This window comes from Balaenoptera borealis (assembly GCF_965194805.1).
Source record: "Balaenoptera borealis genome assembly, chromosome: 7".
Lineage (NCBI taxonomy): Eukaryota > Metazoa > Chordata > Mammalia > Artiodactyla > Balaenopteridae > Balaenoptera > Balaenoptera borealis.
In genome coordinates, this window is record NC_138864.1 from 100,675,315 (window position 1) to 100,698,826 (window position 23,512).

Here is a 23,512-nt window from a genome sequence, read left to right on the forward strand (position 1 = left end):
CAGAGACAGCAGTTGGCAAGAATGCACTTTTTTTTTTGCTGTCAGAGATGATTTCCTTCCTTGATGGTAGGACTCCCTTCTATAGAAAGAAGTTGTCACATTAGATGACATTGGAAGGACGTTTATTTTAGGACTCTTGCTTTAGCTTATAAGGCCATAGAATGGCTCCAAAATCTTATTTTCACAGCACATTACAGTTATTTGGCAGAACTGAATCCATTTTTCCTCCTTGAAAAATGGTTTTTCAATAACACTAGCTAATATAATTTTGAGTGACTTTTTTTTACTAAGTTGAATTCTAGCCTTTTGAAAATAATTTAACTATAAAACACAACCTAAGAATAAAATCTTTTGCTCAGTAAAGAAAAAATAATTCTTCTAATTTGCAGAAAGAAGAAATTTATATGATCATTGAATGAGAATTACATTTAAAGAAAATAATTTAGGTTGCATTTTATAATATGTAAACTTTTATCGTATCTTTTTTTGGAAGGAAATATAACAACTTACACTTTAATATTTCTAATATTGAAAATATAGATGTATTTTTTCTTCTTAAGTAAAAACTGCCTTATTTTATAGCATTATAGAGTCAGGACTTAGTGCTGTCATTTATATGATTTTACATCTCCCCATGGCCCTAAATCACAAAGTCAAACTTCTTTTCTCCATTATATCACCCAATCCAATTCACTTAAATGGCTGAAATCTAGCTTGCATTAAATATAAAGCTATAATGATAAATTAAATAACTTCTCCCAAAAGGCAATTTCATTCCTCAGAATGTTATTCCCTGAGACATATGTCATACTTTATTTCAGAAATCACAGCTTTGATTCATTCATTGTTTAAATATATAACACAGAATTTATGTCCTTCTTCTTGACAATTTTTGTTGAGCCGGAATCACTTAAAATGTCAAGAAAGCCCAGTCCTGCAGATGTTATACAGATGTCTATTTCAAGTAGTATTACTAACTCACAATAAAAAAGGCATTATTAAGCGATACAAAAATGCAAAGAGTTATGACTATAAATATATAGTAGTATGAACCATTGGAGCTAAGTTTTCAGAGACCCAATCAGGCATCTTTTTTTATGTGCATGTGATTTTATGCCCACAAACTAATACATATTTGGATCTTTGTGCATGCAATTGGTCACTTGTTTCTTCAGCCTTAGCAGCAAATGGCCAAAGATCTTGGTTTGTGCAAAACTAGCTGTCAACGAGTTTGGGAGTCGGGTGGGGAGACAGTATTTGGGGAGGGGATACACATGCTGTTAGATACTCAAGGATCTGAGGAAAACTGAGCCCTTCAAAGTATTATTAAATAATATCTCATTTGCAGAAACACATTTATGTCCCCAACATACCACCGTCTTATGAAAAAGAAAATTAAGAATCTTTTTAAAAACCTAGTCTCTGAGTACATGAACCCACTGAATAAATCCAGCTTTTAAAAATACAAATACATTGATTGTGACAACCTGTTTGTGGTTTTCTTCTATAAGTGCTACCAGAGAGACTGCTGAGCCATGTTGCATTTTCAACTGATGATTATGTGCTGACCTAGCCTAACGTGATAAAACGATCAGCACACTGGAGACTCTGAGACCTCGATTTTGGTCCAGCCCTGTTGGCATGATCCCACTTCTGTCATTTAACATCTTGGGCCTCAGTTATCCTCACTGTAAAAGAAGAGGATGGAAAAGAGGAGATCCCAGGCCCCTTCCAACTGTATCCACAACCCACAAAATCTCTATGAAAAAAAAAAGACTCTTTCAGAAGGAGGTTTTCTTGAGGAATTCATCGACGAAGGATAAACTTAAAGGCTGTGTCTAAATCAAATAGTATTAGGAGCCAAACAAAGATGTGAAAGATGTAGATTATTGATTACAAACCCTGTATGCCAGGGCAAAATTAGAATTAGAAAGCAAGATATATTCTGAATGAAAACCGCAGAAGAATTATAAAAGAGAATTGGATGGAGAAACAAACACTTTTGAGAACAGTCTTCATTTTGCCATTCAAACCTCAGCACCGCTTCCCAAATGTTCGGTGTTGTATCTTTAAGTATTACTGCTATTCCCTCCATCTACAAACTTGGAAACACCTTTCACCGAGCAGACCTTCTTTTTCTCTCCAATATATACGGTCTGTCTTGGAGAGCAGTCACTTCTTCAGTCTCACTCCTGTCAGGTCTGTCTCCACTTAAAATCATCCATTCCACCTCTCCGAATCTTATCTATTCACAAATCTCTCTTCACATCTTATCTGCTCCACGGAACCTGCCAGACAACTCTGACCCCCATGGTGCTGTCTTTATTCTGAACTGCAATGGCTTGCTTAGGGTGAAGTTGGGTGGGGACGGTAAAATATATTCATCGATTTCTAGTATAAAGTTACCATGGCTGATGCTCTACATATTTTTCTTAAAGAGAAGTAAATGTAATCATGAAAAGATTAAGTAATTTGTCCAAGGTAAACAGCGGTTCTCAACCTTGACTGCATATTGGAATCACTTGAAAAGCATTAAAAAAAAATACTGATACCTGAGTTCCATATCCAGTGGTTCTGAGGTAATCAGTCTAGGGTACGACCTGGACATGAGGATTTTAAAAACCTTTCCAGGTGACTTTATGTACTGAGTTGAGGTCCACAGAGCTAACTGGAAGGAGAGCCCAGGTGTGTGTGTCTCCAAAGCCCAGGCTCTTTGAGTACCACACTGATATTTTTCCTTAATTATGAATTACCTATTATTAAGCTTTTTACATGTGTAAATTGTACCCTTCTCACCTGATTATAATTTTTGAGGTTTCACATTATAATCAACATCATGGACTCTGGAGCTGACTCTTCAGCTCCAGTCCTGGGTCTACCACCTCCTAGCTGGAAGATATTGGACAGGTAACTTAACCTTTCTGAGTCCCAGTTAAGTCATTAGCACAATGGGGGTGATAATAGGGTGGTTCTGAGTTTAAATAAGTTAATATATTAAAGTGCTCAGAATATCCCTGACATCTGAGAGGTGCTATAACAATGTTAACTATTTCTTTCTTAGTTATTACCTTATTTTTAACAACAAGAGTGCCTAATACCTAACAGGGTACATACTTCAATACTGTATTGAATGAAAATCCTCCTAGATGGAGAGTGATATGTATGTAGAGAAATGGAAGGTCATTCACCGGACCTGAAATTGTGGAGATAGTATACTTAATGGGTAGATATTGAATAAGGCAGTTTTCTGGAATTCACATTCAGTTTAAAAATCAAAGCAAAGAAAAAATTGTATGATAAGCGGAATAAACAAGTCCACATTACTTTTGGACTGTCCAGTAGCTCAGCTCCCGTTGGCACAGTCCTCCACTAAAGCAATTCTGCTGTGTGTATTCTTCTCTTCCTTGGAAGTCATACTCTTCTCGTCTCCTTTCCTTTCTATTTCCTTCTGTTTCTTCCAGTTTCTCTCTCTTAATATACCCATACTTTTTTTTTTTTTTAATTGGGGTATAGTTGCTTTACAATGGTGTGTTAGTTTCTGCTGTACAACGAAGTGAATCCGCTATACGTATACATATATCCCCTCCCTCTTGGACCTCCTACCCCCCTTCCATCCCACCCATCTAGGCCACCACAGAGCACCGAGCTGAGCTCCCTGTGCTATACAGCAGGTTCCCACTAGCTATCTGTTTTACACATGGTAGTGTATTTATGTCCATCCCAATCTCCCAATTCATCCCACCCACCCCTTCCCCCAACCATGTCCACAGGTCCGTTCTCTAAGAAGTCTGCATCTCTATTCCTGCCCTGCAAATAGGTTCATCTGTACCATTTTTCTAGATTCCACATATATGCGTTAATATACGATATTTGTTTTTCTCTTTCTGACTTACTTCACTAGGTATGACAGACTCTAGGTCCATCCATGTCTCTGTGAATGACCCAATTTCATTCCTTTTTATGGCTGTTCTGTGATCAACCAGTAAGAGCTATAAACTAGATCTCTCTCCTTATTTTATTATTTGTAACTATTTCCACACACACAAACCCTCACATACACAATTCTGACATCCCCGAGTCATGAAATGTAAAATGAAGCCTATTCATCCCCTGAAAGTAGAAATTCTTCCTGCTAAAATTAGTGTCACACCAGATACTTTTGTTAGCAGAATCATAGATCAAAGCCAGAGTGGATAAACTTGTTAAAAACTTTCCTTTCTAACTCAAAAACTATCTGGGAATATTTAGCTCCTCAATATATTTTTTTAAACAAAGGTTTTTCTTTTCTTTCTTTCTTTATTTGGCTGCGTTGGATCTTCGTTGCTGCGTGTGGCGAGCGGGGGCTACTCTTCGTTGCGGTGCGCGAGCTTCTCATTGCGGTGGCTTCTCTTGTTGCGGAGCACGGGTTCTAGGCGCTCAGGCTTCAGTAGTTGTGGCACGTGGGCTCAGTAGTTGTGGCTTGTGAGTTCTAGAGCGCAGGCTCAGTAGTTGTGGCACACGGGCTTAGTTGCTCCGCGACATGTGGGATCTTCCTGGACCAGGGCTCGAACCCGTGTCCCCTGCGTTGGCAGGCGGATTCTTAACCACTGCGCCACCAGGGAAGTCCCATAGCTCCTCAATATTTTGAAGAGAAACATGAAGCAGTAACATAAGCAAGACCTTTTGGGTAGAGCAGATGATTGTTGAAGACATCAAGGTATTCTCCACAAAGGGCACAAATAACTGCTCCATGTTTAACATGCTGGTTCACACTCCGTTCCTGAAAAGATGAACAAGGAAAAAACAAAACTCAAAAGTCATTTCGTGATATTTTTCTAATAAATTATTAATGTGTCCACTCACACTAAAAGCTGCAGTGTTTTGAATGCATGTTACTTTATCAATAAAATAAGAACGATCTTAAATGCAGCTTTTTGAGAATATTCATTTATCTTATAAACATTTACTAAAGCTTGTGCCCTACTTTGTGCCTGAAATCAGCTGCTAACAAAGGTGAATATGATGTGGTAACTGTGCTGGGTCCTTTAAATACATTATCCCATTAAATCCTCATACCAATCATGTGAGGAGAACAGTACACACCTCATCTAACAGATGAAAAAATTAAGGTGACAGAGCTAGAAAGAGGTGAAGATATTCACAGCAAAAAGGCCACCAATCAAATTAAGGAGCAATCGCTAGTCTTCAGAACAATAAATTATCAGAATATTAAAGTAACTGTCTTATCGTATCTTGAATCTCTGGAGAGCAGAGAATATAACTATTATTGGATTGGTAACCTAAGCATGTGTTAGGCTAGGAAATATCTGTGGCCAGCTACCTCAGTATCAGTGGCTCCCTATATACTTTGGTCCTATTAAGTGCCTCGTGTACTCTTTGAAAATAAATAATAACTGAGTAGTACCCGGTCACTTTAATTTTTTTTTAAGTATGTGTTTTTACGGAACAGAATTCATACTTGACTTCAGCATGAACTGTGTTATTTCAGAACATTACTACTTGAGATTCTGTTTGGTCGGCAGGAGGCCATGTACTGCTCCACTGGGTTTATGTAAGAGTGGTCTCCTCCCTGTGATTTCTGTAATGCTGTGCCATCGCTGAATTCTAGACTTACTTGCAAACTGTAATTTCACCCGTAGAAACGGAACCAAAGAAGTTTTGCTGTCTCTTCCAGGCCAGTGGATCGTGCCTTGCCTTAGCTGTTCAGACAACAGGACCTGTGACTGGAGAGAAATCACTTGGCAGCCTCACAACTGTCAATATGGTGTCCTAACTAAGCCTCAACTCCAGCAGTGCCTGGGAGGAAGGAAGGTAGGCTCTGGATCAGTGGGGGAAACCTTTCATTTACACCACCCACAGCACCAGAACTGTACCTACTAGACCAATTCCTGCTCCCTCACTCTGCAGAGGACAGCTAACTGAATGCAGTTTGGCTTTCTGAATGAATGCATTATCATAGAAGAGCCTTAACAATTTTTGTTCACAATGCTCAGTTATTTCCAAGTAAGTCTACTTGACAGATTGAGGCTCTTAAAATCATGTCCTGTGCTGACCCAGTTCCATGCTGGCTTTCTCAGCCCACATGGGTAAGAGCTGGCCGTGTCAACTGACAGTTGGCGATTCAGAGCATCTGGCCTTGTCAACTGCAGCTCTCGCAAGGCACTGCAGTTAAAACAGCCATCTGTGGCTCGCACAGGCGGTGCAATGTTCCTGCATGTAAGACTTCTGCTTCAGCATACCCCGTGCATAGCATGGTTTTTACACACTAACCTTCCTGATCTTCTCTCACGTTCCCGGGCAGGTCTCGCGTGGACCTCGCTAGGCTGCTTTTCCTTTAGTGCGGCTTCTAAGCTGATCTCTTGGACATGCAGTGTCTCCTTGCTAGGCGTGCTCTGACTAGGTAGATTCTGGCAGAGCTCTCGGACGTGCGAACTGGGCACATAGACTGAGATGCTTGGTTAACATGAAGTAAGTAATCCTTCTGCAGACTTTCAAAGTACTTTTTATTAGATGGACATTTCCTTACAAACTATTTGCAAACTCTCAAGCACGGGCAAGACTGATTTCAAAAACTGATTTTTTTAAGAAGCTCTATGATTCATAAAGTACAGTGGAGTAAATATATGTCAATTTTTCAGATTAGGCCTATGTTCAGATTTTCTACCAGCAAATGGTTTAAAGAAGAATGACAGGTGGGAGAAGCAAGGCAGGGGAATGGACCTCTTCTTCATGGAGATTCTAATATACATGCCCCAAAGTTTGTGACTGAGAGGATGTCTAAAGATAAAGCAGCAGTATTAGTTAGTTTCAAAAAAGGGAAGGGAAGAAAAGAAATGTCAGAAACTTCTGTTGCTGTATTATTAAGTGAGCATTGATTCTGTGCAAAGAACCGTGCTACTGACTTTTTCACACCTTAAATCCTATCAGACTGTGAGCTTTAGGAGGGGAGCCAATGTGTTTGATTCACTACCATAATCTCCTTGCTTGGCACAGCGTTTGTAAAATAATAGTCACTTAATAAATATTCGTTGAGTAAATGAATAAGTTAAAATTTTATTTATTCCTATTCACAAGTCTGTAAGGTAGATATTTTTAGATCCGTTTTCTACTTAAGAATATTAAAGTTCAGAGAGATTGAGTAATTCACCTGTGATCACACATGTATGTAAGTGGCCACTACTCAGGCAGTTTGAACCACCAATTTGGACAGCCCAACCTCCATATCCTAGAAATGTAGGACTGGAAACAATGAAAATAGTCGTTGTCATAAGTCAGACTTCTCCAAACTCTTTAAGAATCTCGTTCTGACCTCAGGAAGATTCCAAGATGTCACCGTCTATTAACCTGAAAGTCAGTAGATGTTAAAGTTCATCACTAAAGTCCATGGCTTTGGACAGGACACATTGTTTCTCAGGCTCATTTTCTTCATCTGTAAAATAAGAATAAGTCTATATGATCTAATCCCATGCTGTAGATTAATCAACTTTGTAGAAAGCTAAATGCCTTCCCTGTCAGTCTTAAAATACCATAGCCTGAGTGACTTAAACAAATTTATTTCTCAACAGTTCTGGAGGCAGAGAAGTCCAAGATCAGGGTGCCAGCACAGTTGGGTTCTGGTGAGAGGTCGCTTGCTGGCTTCTGTTGGCTGCCTTTTTGCTATGTCCTCATAAGGTAGAGAGACAGAGACAGAGAGACCTCTAATGTCTTCCTCTTCTTATAAAGACACTAATCCCATTATGGGGCCAACACCTTCATGACCTCATCTAGACCTGATTACCTTCTAAGGCTCCACCTCCTAATACCATCACATGGTGGGCAGGTGTGGAGGGGGGAAATTAGGGTTTCAACATGTGAACTTCGGGAGGACACAAACACAAAGTCCACAATACGGTCTTTGTTCATTTCAATTATTAGCAACTCTACAAAGTAATGATAAGAAAAAGGGAAAATCTCTTCTTCCTATGCGTTAGAGAGAGATGATGTTACAAAGTCTGAAAATAAAGGCCTGTGTTCAGATCATGTGATCCCCGTACAGACCGACCAGCTGGCTGCTAGGCAGTGAGGGCTTCTCTTAGTGATTCTTTGGGTCCAGAAGCATCCTTCAGACTTGCAAGCTCAGAAACTCAAATTTGCCAGCATACTGGCAGTGGTCCTACAGAGCCTGCTGTGTTTACCAGGATGCCAATTTACTTTATACCCAGCAGGGAACCATTGTACATTTTTAGCAGAGCAGCGGCACAACCAGAATTAGAAAAACCATCCCGCAATAGTATGGAGACTGCCTACGGCAGGAAGAAATGGGCATGGTGCTGGGTGGGGCAGAGACTGTTTAATGGAAAAATTCTATCACGCCACACTGAGGAAGCCACGAAAGTCAAGAATACGTATAGAATAATCTCATCAATGCAAAACCTAATGCAGACATGCTTACACACACGGAATATTTCTGGAAGTAACGAGCCCTTAAGAATGATTACATAAGTTGGACTTCCCTGGTGGCACAGTGGCTAAGAATCCGCCTGCCAATGCAGGGGACACGGGTTCAATCCCTGGTCCGGGAAGATCCCACATTCTGCGGAGCAACTAAGCCCGTGCACCACAACTGCTGAGCCTGCGCTCCAGAGCCCGCGAGCCACAACTACTGAGCCCGCGTGCCTACAGCCCGTGCTCCGCAACAAGAGAAACCACCACAGTGAGAAGCCCGTGCACCGCGATGAAGAGTAGCCCTCGCTCGCCACAACTAGAGAAAGCCTGCGGGCAGCAATGAAGACCCAACACAGCCAAAATTAATTAATTACTTAATTAATTTTTTAAAAAGAGTGATTACGTAAGTGGAGGGGAGTAGGGGAGGAGTGGGATGGTGACAGGATTGGCCATATATTCTGCCAGGCCCAGGGCAAAATGGAAGTGCAGGACCCTGTGTTCAATAATTATTAAGAATTTTGAGAAGGCAAAAGCAGAGCAATAAACCAAGCACAGGATCCTTTTACACACAGACCCTGTGTGAATGCCAAGGTCATATGGCCGTGAAGCCAATTCAGGTAGTAAATTACGGTTGGCAAAATGTGAAGAAGTCTTTTTAAATACAGGTTTCCCCCGCTATCCAAAAGTAGAGCGCTTCTATGAAGCCTTTAGTAAATCGAAATGGAGGAAAGTGAAGAGTATCCCCGATTTTCGGAAAGTTCAATTGACAACACTTTGCTTTTCTGAAAGACCTATATTAGTACCTATTTTTGCTAACCAAAAGAAATCCAAAGAGGATTTTCACTTTTAGGAAAAATGCCTGTCTTAATGTAGGTCTTTCAGAAAAACGAAGTGGCATAAATTGAACTTTCGGAAAGCAGGGGATACATGGATGTGTATTACCTTTATGTTTACAATGTGTGAGCACCTTTTTAAATCCAAAAATGTATATTTTGAAAAGTTGTATAAATCAGAACTTGGGCAGAGGCCGTGGAAATGCAAAGAAGGGAAAAACTGAGAAAGACATTTTATATTCCGAATCACAGGACTTGGTAATGTGCAGACAGGTTTATACCCTCATGTACCACACAGCACAGAGATGATTGTGTAAACATTCACGATTACAACTATGAAATCGCACTTATTTTAAGAAAGCTTCACTTATGAATAGGAGTTGGTTACCAGAAGGTTTTCCCTATACATCTATTTCTCATTCTCCTGGAGAAAAATATAAACATACAAAGTGATCGTGAAACTCTTGTATTTCATTATGGAGGCAATGGAGTTCTCATCCTACCCAGAACTTTTTATTATCACCATTCTATTTCAAAGACAAGTACATGTTAAAGCATATCAGTTACAAAAATAGAGAAAAAAGTAACACAAATATTTTGTTTTATAAACACCTGACTCTTTTGGGGGGTGAGGTGCAGGTAGGGGACTCATTTTTCATGTCAAACATTCAAGAAAAGAGGCATATTATTTGGGTGATATCATCCAGAAATTCACTTCACAAATGCAAAAGGACAGCAGCTTCAGACTGGCACTCAGGAATGAAGTGACTCTTTTATTCATTGAAGGTATCAGAGTAACTCTGCTGCCCCACATCAGAAACCTTGCAATCTCAGTTATCCCTAAAATGTTCTCACAGAGTGGAATCCAGCTGACCACTTAACACAATTAAGCCCAGAACACTTTTTCAACTTTTGGGATGTCACCTTGTTATTCATTCATCTAGTTTTGTTGAGCTAAGAATCTGTTCTACGTGTGCACACCACGATCCTCCAAGGTGCCAAATTTCTAGTGGAAGAAGACAAATGAGAGAAGTGATCGTTACAGTATAGCGTGATCATTGCAAAGGTTGGGAGAAGCCCAGAGGCTGACACCTGACCTGGACTGGGAAGGTCTGGAAAAGTTGCCAAAAGAGAAAGTGCCTGAGCAGAGTGGTGTTGGTAGTCATAGGCAATCTACCAATCACATGACTTTGAAATAGTTTAATTGAACGAGAAAAAAATAAAGATCTTCATTTTTTCTCAAAAGAACCTATGGTGAGAGTTGTATTATTCAAGCTTAGTGCCTTCTTTGAATTTTCTCTTACTGGAGGAACAGAGAATGGAGGGAACAGACAATGGGCAGGAACCAAGCAGGCGAGGAGTGCACTGGAGGTAATTCTGAGTTACTCGTTTTCCGTGTGCTCCAGTTTATGCCTCTTGGATTGTGTAAAAGTGGAGACATACCTAGACATGCAATTTCTAATGGTATAGTACCCTTACTCATCTGAAAACTTTCAATTAATATGGAAAACTCAGATTTTTTACCGTGAGAAGCCAAAAATGTCACTGTTACTGTGTACAGTAGTGCAAATATGTTGTGCTACAAAAAAAACAGAAGTTTATTTTAAATCCTAATCAAGGCACCCTTTAAGGAAATACATTAAACTGAGCTATCTTTCTCAAAAGAATCAGATTAAATGGCAACAGAATTTGACTGGGCCCGTGAGAAGTATTGGAAAGTTAGGCCTTCAAACAGCATTCTGCTTCCTTTAGAATCTCCAAGTAGTCATTTCTCTCACTTGAATTTCCTTATGTTGTTATTATGACCTTTTACATCTTTTTACCACTGCTTTCCAGTGATGAATGGAAGGCTATACTTGGAAATGGAGGCCCACCGGTGGGGAAGAAACAAAACACAGATCAGTTGGGATTTAAAAAGGCGTTCAAGTTTCCTGTAACTTTGACCAGGAATGTCACTGCACTCAATGGTGTGTAAGCAGGACCGAACTTTTTATACCTCAGTCATTTGCCTTTACTTCAGTGAACAGGAGGCTGATCTCTGTAGAAAGATGGCACAGGGTTTCTCCTCAGAGCATTTGTATCACTTTCTATGGGATACTTGTTAGTGTCTGGAGGGCAGGTAAATACGAGACCCCTTTTACTCTAAATCTATCCAAATATGAGTTATTTCATTTGTAAGCTGTTGTAGATATGTATAGGTTTTGTGTTGAATCAAAGTAAAATTCATTGAAAAAGAACAAACTATGTGTTCAGTTATACTCTTGACAAATGTCTCTAAATAGATACACACCTCTTACTTAATAAACTTTGGTTGGAACATTTGTAAAAATTTATCAGAGCATAACTTTGTAATCACAGTGCAAAATACATAGGAAATAGTTTAGAAGTAGGGTAATGAAATTTACAACTGAAAGAGCTTAGGAGGCTGACCAAAACTGAATGAAGCGAGCTTTTATTTTGTTTGTCAGAAACATAGTTCAACTGACAGACTCAGTATTTTATTACTCAGTAATAAAATATCTGAGAGAAGAGTGCAATTAAGAAAGGAAAATATAAAAAGGCAATATTTACTGAAAGTATTTAAACTCAGCTGTTAAAACAGGAAATGTAACTTGCATTTTTAAGCTATGTTTGCAAGTTAAGTACTGTCTTGGACTTGAAGGTGTTTACATATTTGAAGTACGCCCAATTTATAATAATATGTTCTGACTAATACGTGAATTCCATTATGGTTACACAATTCATTGTTGCTTGTCAGTTTCAATAAAAAAGGGTGAACAGAAGAAAAGGAGTGTACCTAACTCTCACCAGGAAAGGATGGCTTACACATAATGCCCACAATCCAGAGAGAAGGGCAAAATAGATACATACTTTTGTTCCAAGCAGTTACAAGATCTATGTCTAGGTGATATTGTTCAGTTGTTTGTTTTTCTTTTCTGCCAAATTTCATGTGTTTTAGAGTGACTTGCCGACATGTCAGTTTTCATCTGTTCTTGACTCCAAAGAGCAATTTGTTTGGTCCTCTATAGCCAGTTTAATCAAATGCATCATTGAAAAAACATTCGTTGCAATCGTATTACGTTTCACAGAGAGACGCTTTGATGAGCTAGATTTTCATCATGCCCTAAATATCATTAGCCATCTGATCAGTCTCAGCTTCATATTAGCTGAGTCACCCTATACCTCACTTAGAATGGGAAGTTATTTTATGAGGGCAGTGGTGCTCAATCATGGGGCTCATCGGAATCACTGTGGAGCTTTCTAGACGTATGGGCTATGCTTGGCCCTGGACTAGATGTAATGAATAGGACTCCTCCTCACCTCACTTTCATTTCCTTTATTTACCAAGATGAGAGCTCTCCAGTAAGCAGGCATTGCCTAGATTAATGGACAAGAAGCTCCTGTGTAACTTCCCCTCTTGGAAGCTTCCAGTGGGTTCCTATTAGCTGGCTGAGACCTGTGTTGGCATCTCCATGCACTTTGTTATTCTGAAGAAATATCCCCATCTCTGTGAATATTGAAGATAGAACCTATGCAAGAGGAAAGAAAGGAAGATAGAAAATTATTTTTTTATTTTTTAACATCTTTATTGGAGTATAATTGCTTTACAATGGTGTGTTAGTTTCTGCTTTATAACAAAGTGAATCAGCTATACATATACATATGTTCCCATATCTCTTCCCTCTTGCATCTCCCTCCCTCCCACCCTCCCTATCCCACCCCTCTAGGTGGTCACAAAGCACCGAGCTGATCTCCCTGTGCTATGCAGCTGCTTCCCACTAGCTATCTATTTTACGTTTGGTAGTGTATATATGTCCATGCCACTCTCTCACTTTGTCACAGCTTATCCTTCCCCCTCCCCATATCCTCAAGTCTATTCTCTAGTAGGTCTATGTCTTTATTCCTGTCTTACCACTAGGTTCTTCATGACCTTTTTTTTTTTTCCTTAGATTCCGTATATATGTGTTAGCATACAGTATTTGTTTTTCTCTTTCTGACTTACTTCACTCTGTATGACAGACTCTAACTCCATCCACCTCGCTACGAATAACTCAGTTTCGTTTCTTTTTATGGCTGAGTAATATTCCATTGTATATATGTGCCACATCTTCTTTATCCATTCATCTGATGATGGACACTTAGGTTGCTTCCATGTCCTGGCTATTGTAAATAGAGCTGCAATGAACATTTTGGTACATGACTCTTTTTGAATTCTGGTTTTCTCAGGGTATATGCCTAGTAGTGGGATTGCTGGGTCGTATGGTAGTTCTATTTTTAGTTTTTTAAGGAACCTCCATACTGGAAAATTATTTTAAATCAAGGGTTTTTTTTTTTTTCCCTGTCTATTGATTCTACATATACCCAGTTCTTTCCTAGCTTCAACATATCAGAAGAATCTGAGAAGCTAACAAACTAACTTTATATTGACTCAACACAGACAGCCCCCATTGCTTCTCTTCATTTCTTTATAACTTGCTTTGCTAACTATGTCCTTGTTACTTTTGGTGACTTTGGAGACAGGAGGTAATAGAGTAAAATATTTACATGTTAAGTATCATCATCATTAGTTCCCTTTATTCATGATGAAATAAAGTGGGATGAAAATTGTTTTATCGTATATTTCAATCAAAAATTCCCAAAGTTTTTGTTGTATTTTCACTAATAAATGATATTTCTTGCTCTTATTTGTCCCAAGGAATCAATATCTCTAAGAACAGAAGTGCTCTTATGCATTATGTAGATTATAAATTTAGGCTTTCATATGCTTCACACTTTTACTAATTCACAGGTGGAAAATCTGAATTTAGGTGATTTTTTTTCCCCAGAAAGACTTAGCATGTAGGAGAATGTGGTAAAGACTAGGGAAGTGTTCATCAAAGTCATTTCTTCTTCTTTCTGGCACAAAGCTTGACTACATTTCTCAGTCTCCCTTGAAATCAGGTGCATGACCATATGACTGAGTTCCAACCAATGGGATGTGAGCAGCAGTGATGTGCCCAGCCCCCAGGGTGGGCCCATAGGAAACCTGGCAGCTCTTTACTCCTTCCCCCAGCTGGATATCAATGCCCAGTGAGGTCTTGGAATCCGTATTTGAGGAAGGCACGGTCTAACCATCCTGGGACCCTGAATGACCGCCCTGCCCCAACCCACCCCCATACCCCTGCCTGGAACCACCTGGACTGTTTTCCTGAAGGAGAAGTAAACATCAATTGTGTTTAGGCCATTATACATTTTGGGGCTCTGTTTGTTAATAGCACTTAGCCTGTGTCACCTAATACAGGGACTATATAATGTTGAGAAATTAGAAATGAAAACAAAGACAATTTTATGGTTTTTAAGAAGACTATTTTAAAGTAAGCCCAAGCTTTAATAGAGCCTAAGAACAGGATGTGCTTCTAGGTCCTATGGTCCATGATGGTGTGAAAAATAGTAGAAAAAACACCATACCCTATATACTTTTCAGTGACACTTTGCATGCCAAGTTTTGGGAATAGAACAGATGCAGAACTCTTCTAAACACATCTTTGTCTCCCTCTGATGAGCTGAGATCCAGCCTCTGATGACACATCGAGACACAGATGTTTCTGCTCCTCTCCAGAGCCCACCTGGATGGAGGCAGCCTCCCTTCCTACCACAGGACCAGAAGAGAGATGCTACATAGGAAAAAGCCATTCAATCTTTAGAATAAAGCTGCTACTGGAATTCAAAATACGATTAGTGTTATTCCTGTGATAGGTTTATTGAACCAATGTTTAATCTTGATTCTCTTAGGCCATTGTTCTACAGTAATCAAGACAGTATTGTACTGGCACAGAAACAGAAATATAGATCAATGGTACAGGATAGAAAGCCCAGAGATAAACCCACGCACACATGGTCACCTAATTTATAACAAAGGAGGCAAGGACAAACAATGGAGAAAAGACAGCCTCTTAAATAAGTGGTGCCGGGAAAACTGGACAGATACATGTAAAAGAATGAAATTAGATCACTTCCTAACACCATACACAAAAATAAACTCAAAATGCATTAAAGACCTAAATGTAAGACAGGACACTGTAAAGCTCTTAGAGGAAAACAGGAAAAACACGCTTTGACATAAACCACAGCAAGATCTTTTTTGACCCACCACCTAGGGTAATGAAAATAAAAACAAAAATGAGCAAATAAGACCTAATTAAACTTAAAAGCTTTTTCACAGCGAAGGAAACCATAAACAAGATGAAAAGACAACCCTCAGAATGGGAGAAAATATCTGCAAGTAAAGCAACTGACAAAGGATTAATCTCCGAAATATACAAACAACTAATGGAGCTCAATATCAAAAAACCAAACAACCCAATTGAAAAATGGGTGGAAGATCTAAATAGACATTTCACCAAAGAAAACATACAGATAGCCAAGAGGCACATGAAAAGATGCTCACTATCACTAATTATTAGAGAAATGCAAATCAAAACTACAATGAGATATCACCTCACACCAGTCAGAATGGCCATCATCAAAAAATCTACAAACAATAAATGCTGGAGAGAGTGTAAATAAAAAGGAACCCTTTTGCACTGTTGGTGGGAATGTAAATTGATACAGCCACTATGGAGAACAGTATGGAGATTCCTTAAAAAACTAAAAATAGAGCTACCATATGACCCAGCAATCCCACTACTGGGCATGTACCCTGAGAAAACCATAATTCAAAAGGACACATGTACCCCAATGTTCATTGCGACACTATTTACAATAGCCAGGAAATGGAAACAGCCTAAATGTCCAACGACAGATGAATGGATAAAGAAGATGTGGTACATATATACAATGGAATATTACTCAGCCGTAAAGAGAAACGAAATTGGGTCATTTGTAGAGATGTGGATGGACCTAGAGATTGTCATACAGAGTGAAGTAAGCCAGAAAGAGAAAAACAAATATTGTATATTAACACATATATGTGGAATCTAGAAAAATGGTGCAGATGAACCTATTTGCAGGGCAGGAATAGAGACAGAGATGTAGAGAACGGACCTGTGGACACAGGGTTGGGGGTGGTTGGGGGGGTGGGACGAATTGGGAGATGAGGATTGACATATGTACACCACCATGCGTAAAATAGATAGCTAGTGGGAAGCAGCTGCATAGCACAGGGAGATCAGCTCAGTGCCCTGTGACGACCTAGATGGGTGGGATGGGAGGGTGGTGGGAGGGAGGTCCAAGAGGGAGGGGATATACATATACATATAGCTGATTCACTTCATTGTACAGCAGAAACTAACACAACATTGTAAAGCAATTATAGTCCAATAAAAAAAAAAAACACTGGAATTTCAAAATTAAAAAAAAGTAGAAATAAAGTTTATTTAAGCTGATTGTTCTTACACGAATTTTCAAAATGCTTTTAAACAAACAGATTTACTGTTATTGTTGCCACTGTTGCTGCTTTTGTTTTTTAAATTAATCTAAAAAGCCAATATCTGTTCATTTAGAAAATACAAATGAGCGAAAAGAATAAACTGTCATAATATCTTCACTTCAAAATAACCCGGGTCAGGCTTCCCTGGTGGTGCAGTGGTTAAGAATCTGACTGCCAATGCAGGGAACACGGGTTCGAGCCCTGGTCCGGGAAGATCCCACATGCCGCGGAGCAACTAAGCCCGTGCGCCACAGCTACTGAGCCTGCGCTCTAGAGCTCGCGAGGCACTACTACTGAGCCCTCATGCCACAACTACTGAGCCCTCATGCCACAACTACTGAAACCCACGCACTTAGAGCACATGCTCCTCAACAAGAGAAGCCACTGCAATGAGAAGCCCGCGCAGCACAATGAAGAGTAGCCCCTACTCTCTACAACTAGAGAAAGCCCGCTCGCAGCAACGAAGACCCAACGCAGCCAAAAATAAATAAATTAAATAATATTTTTTTTTAAAAAATCAGGGCTTTTCTATGCATCCATATGCTTTACTTTTACGAAAATGCAACAATTATTTATATTCTGATTGTAATCATCTTTTTATAAACGTTAACTAAAATGTTCCCATCACAATATATCTATATTACAATATCATTGTTAAAAGATTAAAAGAATTCAAGTGTACGATTATACCTTAATATAATCAATCTGATAAACATTTATGTTGCTTCCAGTTTATTTTGCTTTTAAATGTATTTTCATGGGCATCCATGAAATTTCCTAGAAGTAGAAAACTGCTGATTTATATACACAACATCAGAGTTTCCAATCATCCATTTAACAAATGAGGACTGACTTTTACACCAGGCAGTATTCTGGACACTTGGAATTCAACAGTTTAAAAAAAAAAAGAAAGAAAGAAAAAAATCTCTCCCTTGTGGTTCTTACATAGTATTATATGAGAGGGTTCATTTCCCTGAACTCATGATATCATTGGACCTTTAAAAATCTTTGTTAGGGGAAGAAATAGTTATTTTAATGTTTTATTGCTAACATTGATTATTTTTATAATTGCTTACTGGTTACTTGGTTTTTTTTTCTCTGACTGCATCTGCCAACCAACACTTGTGCATGCTAGTATAGGGCAATAATCTTCACAGGAAAGAAGAATTATTTACAAAATGTGTGGCTAGTTATAAATATTTGTTATGGTAATTTAGACCTTTTAAAGTAGAAGTTGACCTTGAAAATGAATAATCTGCAAATTTCCTTTTAAAAATTCACCAAGTCAAATGATCTAAAAGATATAAAGACTGAATATGAATCATGTGGCTGAAGAGAACCACTTTTATTCTGGGTATTATTTTTTAATTGTGTGCACTTTAAAAAGCTGATATCTTGAAGTTAGAAATCTTTTAGTTAGGAATACCAATTAACCTCTTCCAAAAACTGCTTCACCTACAGAACCAGCAATTTAAAATTCACAAGTGCATTTTCACTTTAGTTATTTATCACTTCTGTCTTTCATGAATAGAAAGGCACTGGGCTAAAATAATTCTCTAGGACATAGTCTTCCCGGACCTGTGTCTACTAGACTTGAAAAATGCTGTCTAGATATTTGCCGTTTAGAAGAACTTGTTTTGCAGATGGTGGTGGTGATGCTTCCTTCTCCCATCCCTGTAGCTCTTGTTAGTCACTGATCAGCAGTGGAGACAGATGTGAGGAACCTTTCAGAGATCCTTGGTTTGCTCAGGGTGGCGATGTCTCTTCCGGGTCTTGATTCAGAGTCTCAGTTTCACCAGCAACCCTGCTAGCCCTGCCGAGAGTCTGTAACAGGGTGGATAGGACAGGAGAGAGGCTGCTGTGATTTAGACGCTTCCTATCTTTACTGACATTTTCTCTGAAATAGCTAACAAACTTTAAAGTGCCTAGCACTGCACTGCAGGACACACTAGAAGCATTCCAAAGCACTTGTTGCTTTCCTGTGCTTTAATGCTGGCTCCCATTTGTCGTGTGCTGTGTGCCAGGAATAAGATCAGTATTTAAAAGCTCATTAAAGTCCTTTACAGTGGTGCTATTATTTTCCCCAATATACACATAAGGAAATGAACCCATGAAGAGGTCACATAATTTGTCTAAGACCATCTGGTTAATAAATAACAGTACCTAAGAATTCTGAAACACAACTTCTTTGCCCCTGTCATGCACTGGTGGACTGCATCTTCATACAACCCCACAGAAAAAAATGGAAATCTAGACATTTTTTTTCTCTCAGTCACATGCAGTTCGTTGGATTTTCTTCAACCTCTGTAGTTCTCTCTGTAGCCCACAATACAGACGCCCAGTGATCTTACTGGCTGCCCAGAGAGACACTAGGAGGGATTGCGTCTTGATACTGAAATGAAAAGACCCCATAAGAAAAATCTGCAGTGGAAATTTAGCTTAACAACTGGATTTCCAAGATCCTTTACTGGTATTAAAAGCTGAATTGTGTCTCTACCCAACCAAATTCATATGTTGAAATCCTAATTCCCAGTCCTAATAACCTCAGAATGTGGCTGTTTTGGAGATAGAACCTTTAAAGAGATGATTAAGTTAAAACAAGGCCATTAAGGTGGGCCCTAATCCAATATGACAGGTATCCTTATAAGTAGAGGAGATTAAGACACAGACATACACAGAAGAAAGACCATATGTAGACACAGAGAAGATGGCCATCTACAAGTCAAGCAGAGGTGCCCTCAGAAGAAACCAACCATGCAAATACGTTGATCTTGGACTTCTAGCCAAGAATCATGAGAAAATAAATTTCTGTTGTTTAAGCTACCCAGTCTGTGGTACTTTGTTATGGCAGCCCTAGCAAACTATTACAAATGGAGTTGGATAATTACTAGTCTCTGAAATGAAGAGCTTTCCTGATTATTCAAAGTTTCCCTTTTAAAACATCAGAAATCTGGGCCAGAAAAACAAACAGAAATAATTATAGGTCAAATCCAGTAGGAAGAATTTCAAGTGATTTCACAAAGTATTTTTCTCATACTGGGATTTTATTGCCCCAAATGGAACTTGACCGAGAGACTCAGTGACTGGGGCCTTGACATCTTACGTCATTCAGTTGAGTTTGGCGATACTTATGGTAACAGTGTTTGATGGGAAGCAAATTCTGAAGGAGAACGCCTTCTGGGTTTCTTCACACAGCTACTTGAATACACTTACTGTGGAAAAAATAAACCTTTGCAGAGTCTCACTAAATTCAGTATGGATGGACGAATGCACTAGTGCCTGAGAAGTGATGCAGCGACTGCTCTTAAAATCAGAAGTGAATATGTACATGACTAACGCAAAGGGAAATCTCAACAGAAAGAGAAAAAAACTGAAGTACAAATTAAACCTTCTCCAAAGACATTAAAAGGAATTGTCTCTAACAAAAGTCCCTTTGACGTTCAGTTCAGTAAATATTTTTAAAATGCATGCATAGAACTATGGGGGAAATTAGAATTTAGAAATTAACCTTGACTCTGACCTCAAATACTTCTTGATATGATATGAGAAAAAAGATACAGAGACAAATAGCCATAATTTCATGTAGTCTTTGATAAAATCAGTAATGGAAATAAAAATTATAATGAAATCACGGAGGACAGAGAAGGTCGCTTTCGCTGGGGTGTTGGACAAGACCGGCTGAGAGAGCCGTTTATGGCTAGTCTGGAGATTTGTAGCATTTACACAGGTGGGGTTGCAGAGAGAGGGGCTTTCTAGGCAGACGGATTAGCACAAGGAAAAACAGATGTTGTTGAGTGCAAATCATGTTCAGTGAAAAAGTAGGAATCTGACCTGCTTACTTTAGGAGAAGTGTTGAGAGAATGGGGCCATCGACCCTGCACTTGGAGATAAAGGACTTGGATTTGAGTCCTGTGTTCCCCATTTACTAGATTTATAACCTCAGTCTCCCTGAGCCTCAAATCCCTCATCTGTGAAACAGAGAATGATTCACACCTCACGATTATGAAGATTAAAAGTGAGTACCCCATGAGAAATCTCCATTTAGCAAAAGCCGATATGCAATAAAAATTCAGCAAATGTTAACTGAACCTCAGGAGTTAAGATTTGACTCTGTAGTACGCGGCGAGCCGATAAGGTTTTTGAGTGTGAAAGTGAGATGAGACATTTGGAAATTTATCCCAGTATTACTGTGTGGTGAATGGATTAGAGGGCAGCCATTGTGCAAGAAGACCCATTAAGCAAGTGTTAACAATAGCACACCTTTGAGGCAGTCGGAGCCTGAAGCAGGGCTCTGCTGGTGGGAATGGGAAGGAGGTGATGGGTGAGAGGCTTCCAGGGCAAATGGCGCTGGGATTTGCACCCTGGAACACAGACTGCTTTTCAGAAAATTAAATTCTAGTCCTGTGGCTCCTTTCTCAAGTAGTAGCTTGACCTCTATCGAGCTAGCTAACCTCTGTAGATTCCCAGATTTCTCATCTATGAAATAAAGAGATTAGAAAATCTCTAAGTATTCTTACAGCACTAGAATACTTCATGCCTATTTGAATCAATGAAACTTGTTAAGCTGATGCGATGAGAAAGTTAAGAGCATAAGAGAGGTAGAGAAATTAAAGACAGCATAAAGAAAGCAAAAAGCTTTAAATGTGAGTTAGTAGGTCGGTAGATGATGTCATTACTAGGAATATGGAAAAGGAAAATGAACAGGTTTGGGAGAGAATATGATTAATTTCATTTCTAACCATTTAAAGGGCTGTCCTTCAATTAGATTTGTGGCTTTGTTTTCATCAAATGATTTATTTTATATTGTCTTCTATATCATATAAGCATCAGATTTGAAAGCAAAATTTTTTAACTTATAGATTCTTTTCATTGGAGATTCGACCAACAGAGGGATAATGTACTATCTGATCGAAAGATTGAATGAAACCTTTCAAGAATGGCAGAAGGTGCATGGCACTAAATTCTATCACAACGTCAATGGTGGGAAGACCTTGATCAGTTATTCCTATTATCCACAGTTCTGGATAAGCCCTTCGTTGAGACCAACATTTGAAAAAGCCCTTGAACATCTCTTGCAAAGGTACAGTGGAACTATTTTGAATGAAACAATACCACAATGGATTGATGTTTTACTAGCTGTCATAATTGTTTGCTGTATATCAAATGCACTGAAAAGTTTAAATACCAAGTGATATGGCTGAAAACGAGTTAGAAATGACAGGGAGGTCCTGTGATCGGGATGCCAGATATGGTTCAATGAAATGTGAGGCAATGCTGTTAAAATGTTTACCATCTGTTTCAAGGCAACATGTGTTGTTTTTCTTTCAGATCACATCCCCTGGAGAATACCAGCCAGACTGTATTAGTCGTTGGTGGTGTTCAGTGGCTTAATTCCAATCACCTGCAAATTATTCATAAGGTTTTAAAGAGGTACATTTCTGCAATAATAATTGCCATTAGTGTTCTAAGTAAAAAAAAAAAAGTTACTCGATGTGACAGAATTTTATCAAGATTTTATATAAAGGGCAAGTTGTAATTTAGAATCCAGTACTTAAAGTCTAGTTTAAAATGTTTCAAAATACTTTTATATTCCAATCACAAGATGGCTCTTCGGCATCCAAGTTTACGTTTACTACAGATCAAAACATGCCCACTGACACATAAAACTCTATCCCCCCCCCAAAAAAAAACACTAATGTATATTAAATCTATAAAATGAGAATTTAGTCCTATATGCCAATTATCACATTCTAAAGGAATTCCACTCTGCTTGCTTATGTAAACACGGACATCTAGAAATGTAATCAAAGTTCATGGCTTGAGTTCTGATTATTTCACAGGGAAAATTTACTCAATATCCTTGTGATCATCAAAACTTTGGGAATTGGATTTCATCTGCCGGTGGATGGAGTACACTTCTTAACACAGGTAAGCCCATTTTCACCAGGCTATGTGAACTTCAGGGTTCCTATAAGGATCCTTGCTGGTGTCTGAAAAAGGACCCAAAAGGCACTACATAATATTAAGCAACCTTCATAAAATTCGAAGGAGATGATATACTTAAGGATTATGATTATAAATCAGATATAATTATTCCTGGAAATAAGGGGACTACAGCCCATAAATATGTCATAAATAATGCTTTGAGTTCATAAAAGAAGAAAGGGGGTACCAGAGTTTGAAAAGATAAAGACCTGAGGTGTAGATGAGATGGATCATGCTTTAAGTATCTCCTTACCTCAGTAATGTTTCCCACACCGTTAAAGGCTCGTGCTGAAACACATGTGAAATTGTCAGTATCAATGAGTATTTAGGAAAAAGGTGTCTTTTTAAGATGATTTCTGACTGATTGCTTTAAAAAATCAGTAGTATTTTTAAAGTAGTATCATTCATCTTGCCTCTGGTTGGATATTCATAAATGGAAGGAGTTAGAGGCCTCTGACCAGTTCTTACAGAAGACAGTAAATAGTCTCAACACTAAATAGAAGTCTCAGAAAAGAAAGGAAAGACAACATCTGTAGATAAGAGAACCAGCTGCTCTTGTCAGAGAGAAGAGTTCACAGGCAGCCGGGTTTGTGTGCAATTGCTCAGGGGAGCTCAGGGGGGGCACTGGGAACTGGGGAGACAAGAGTTTGTCCATTTAATGTGTAAACCGAGTGAGATTTATTTTTGTGTCAATTACGAGCGCTCCTAGTTTTCTTCAACAGGGATTACAGGACCCTCCTCTCCTTTCTCGAAACTTTGCCTGCCTGGCCGCCAGATCTGTGATGCAAAAGCAGGAGAATTGGTAGAAAGTGGTCCAAATAAAACCTCCAAATTCAGCCTCTTGGAGTCAGGAAGGGTTAAG

At 39.0% G+C, this 23,512-nt stretch overlaps 1 protein-coding gene across 7 annotated transcripts in view; it reads left to right on the forward strand.

The window, feature by feature from the left end:
- The window catches only part of CPED1 (cadherin like and PC-esterase domain containing 1), a 303,529-nt gene that overhangs the window by 249,674 nt on the left and 30,343 nt on the right, over positions 1-23,512 (forward strand). For 5 of the 7 annotated variants that reach the window (XM_082400003.1, XM_082400005.1, XM_082400001.1 and 2 more), the window contains 4 exons: positions 5,675-5,811; positions 21,525-21,745; positions 21,994-22,095; positions 22,506-22,593. In XM_082400003.1, the coding sequence (XP_082256129.1) occupies positions 5,675-5,811; positions 21,525-21,745; positions 21,994-22,095; positions 22,506-22,593 (548 nt within the window). Of the gene's footprint in view, positions 1-5,674; positions 5,812-21,524; positions 21,746-21,993; positions 22,340-22,505; positions 22,594-23,512 lie in introns of those variants that run through there. The other 2 variants (XM_082400006.1, XM_082400004.1) reach the window with 2 other exon arrangements.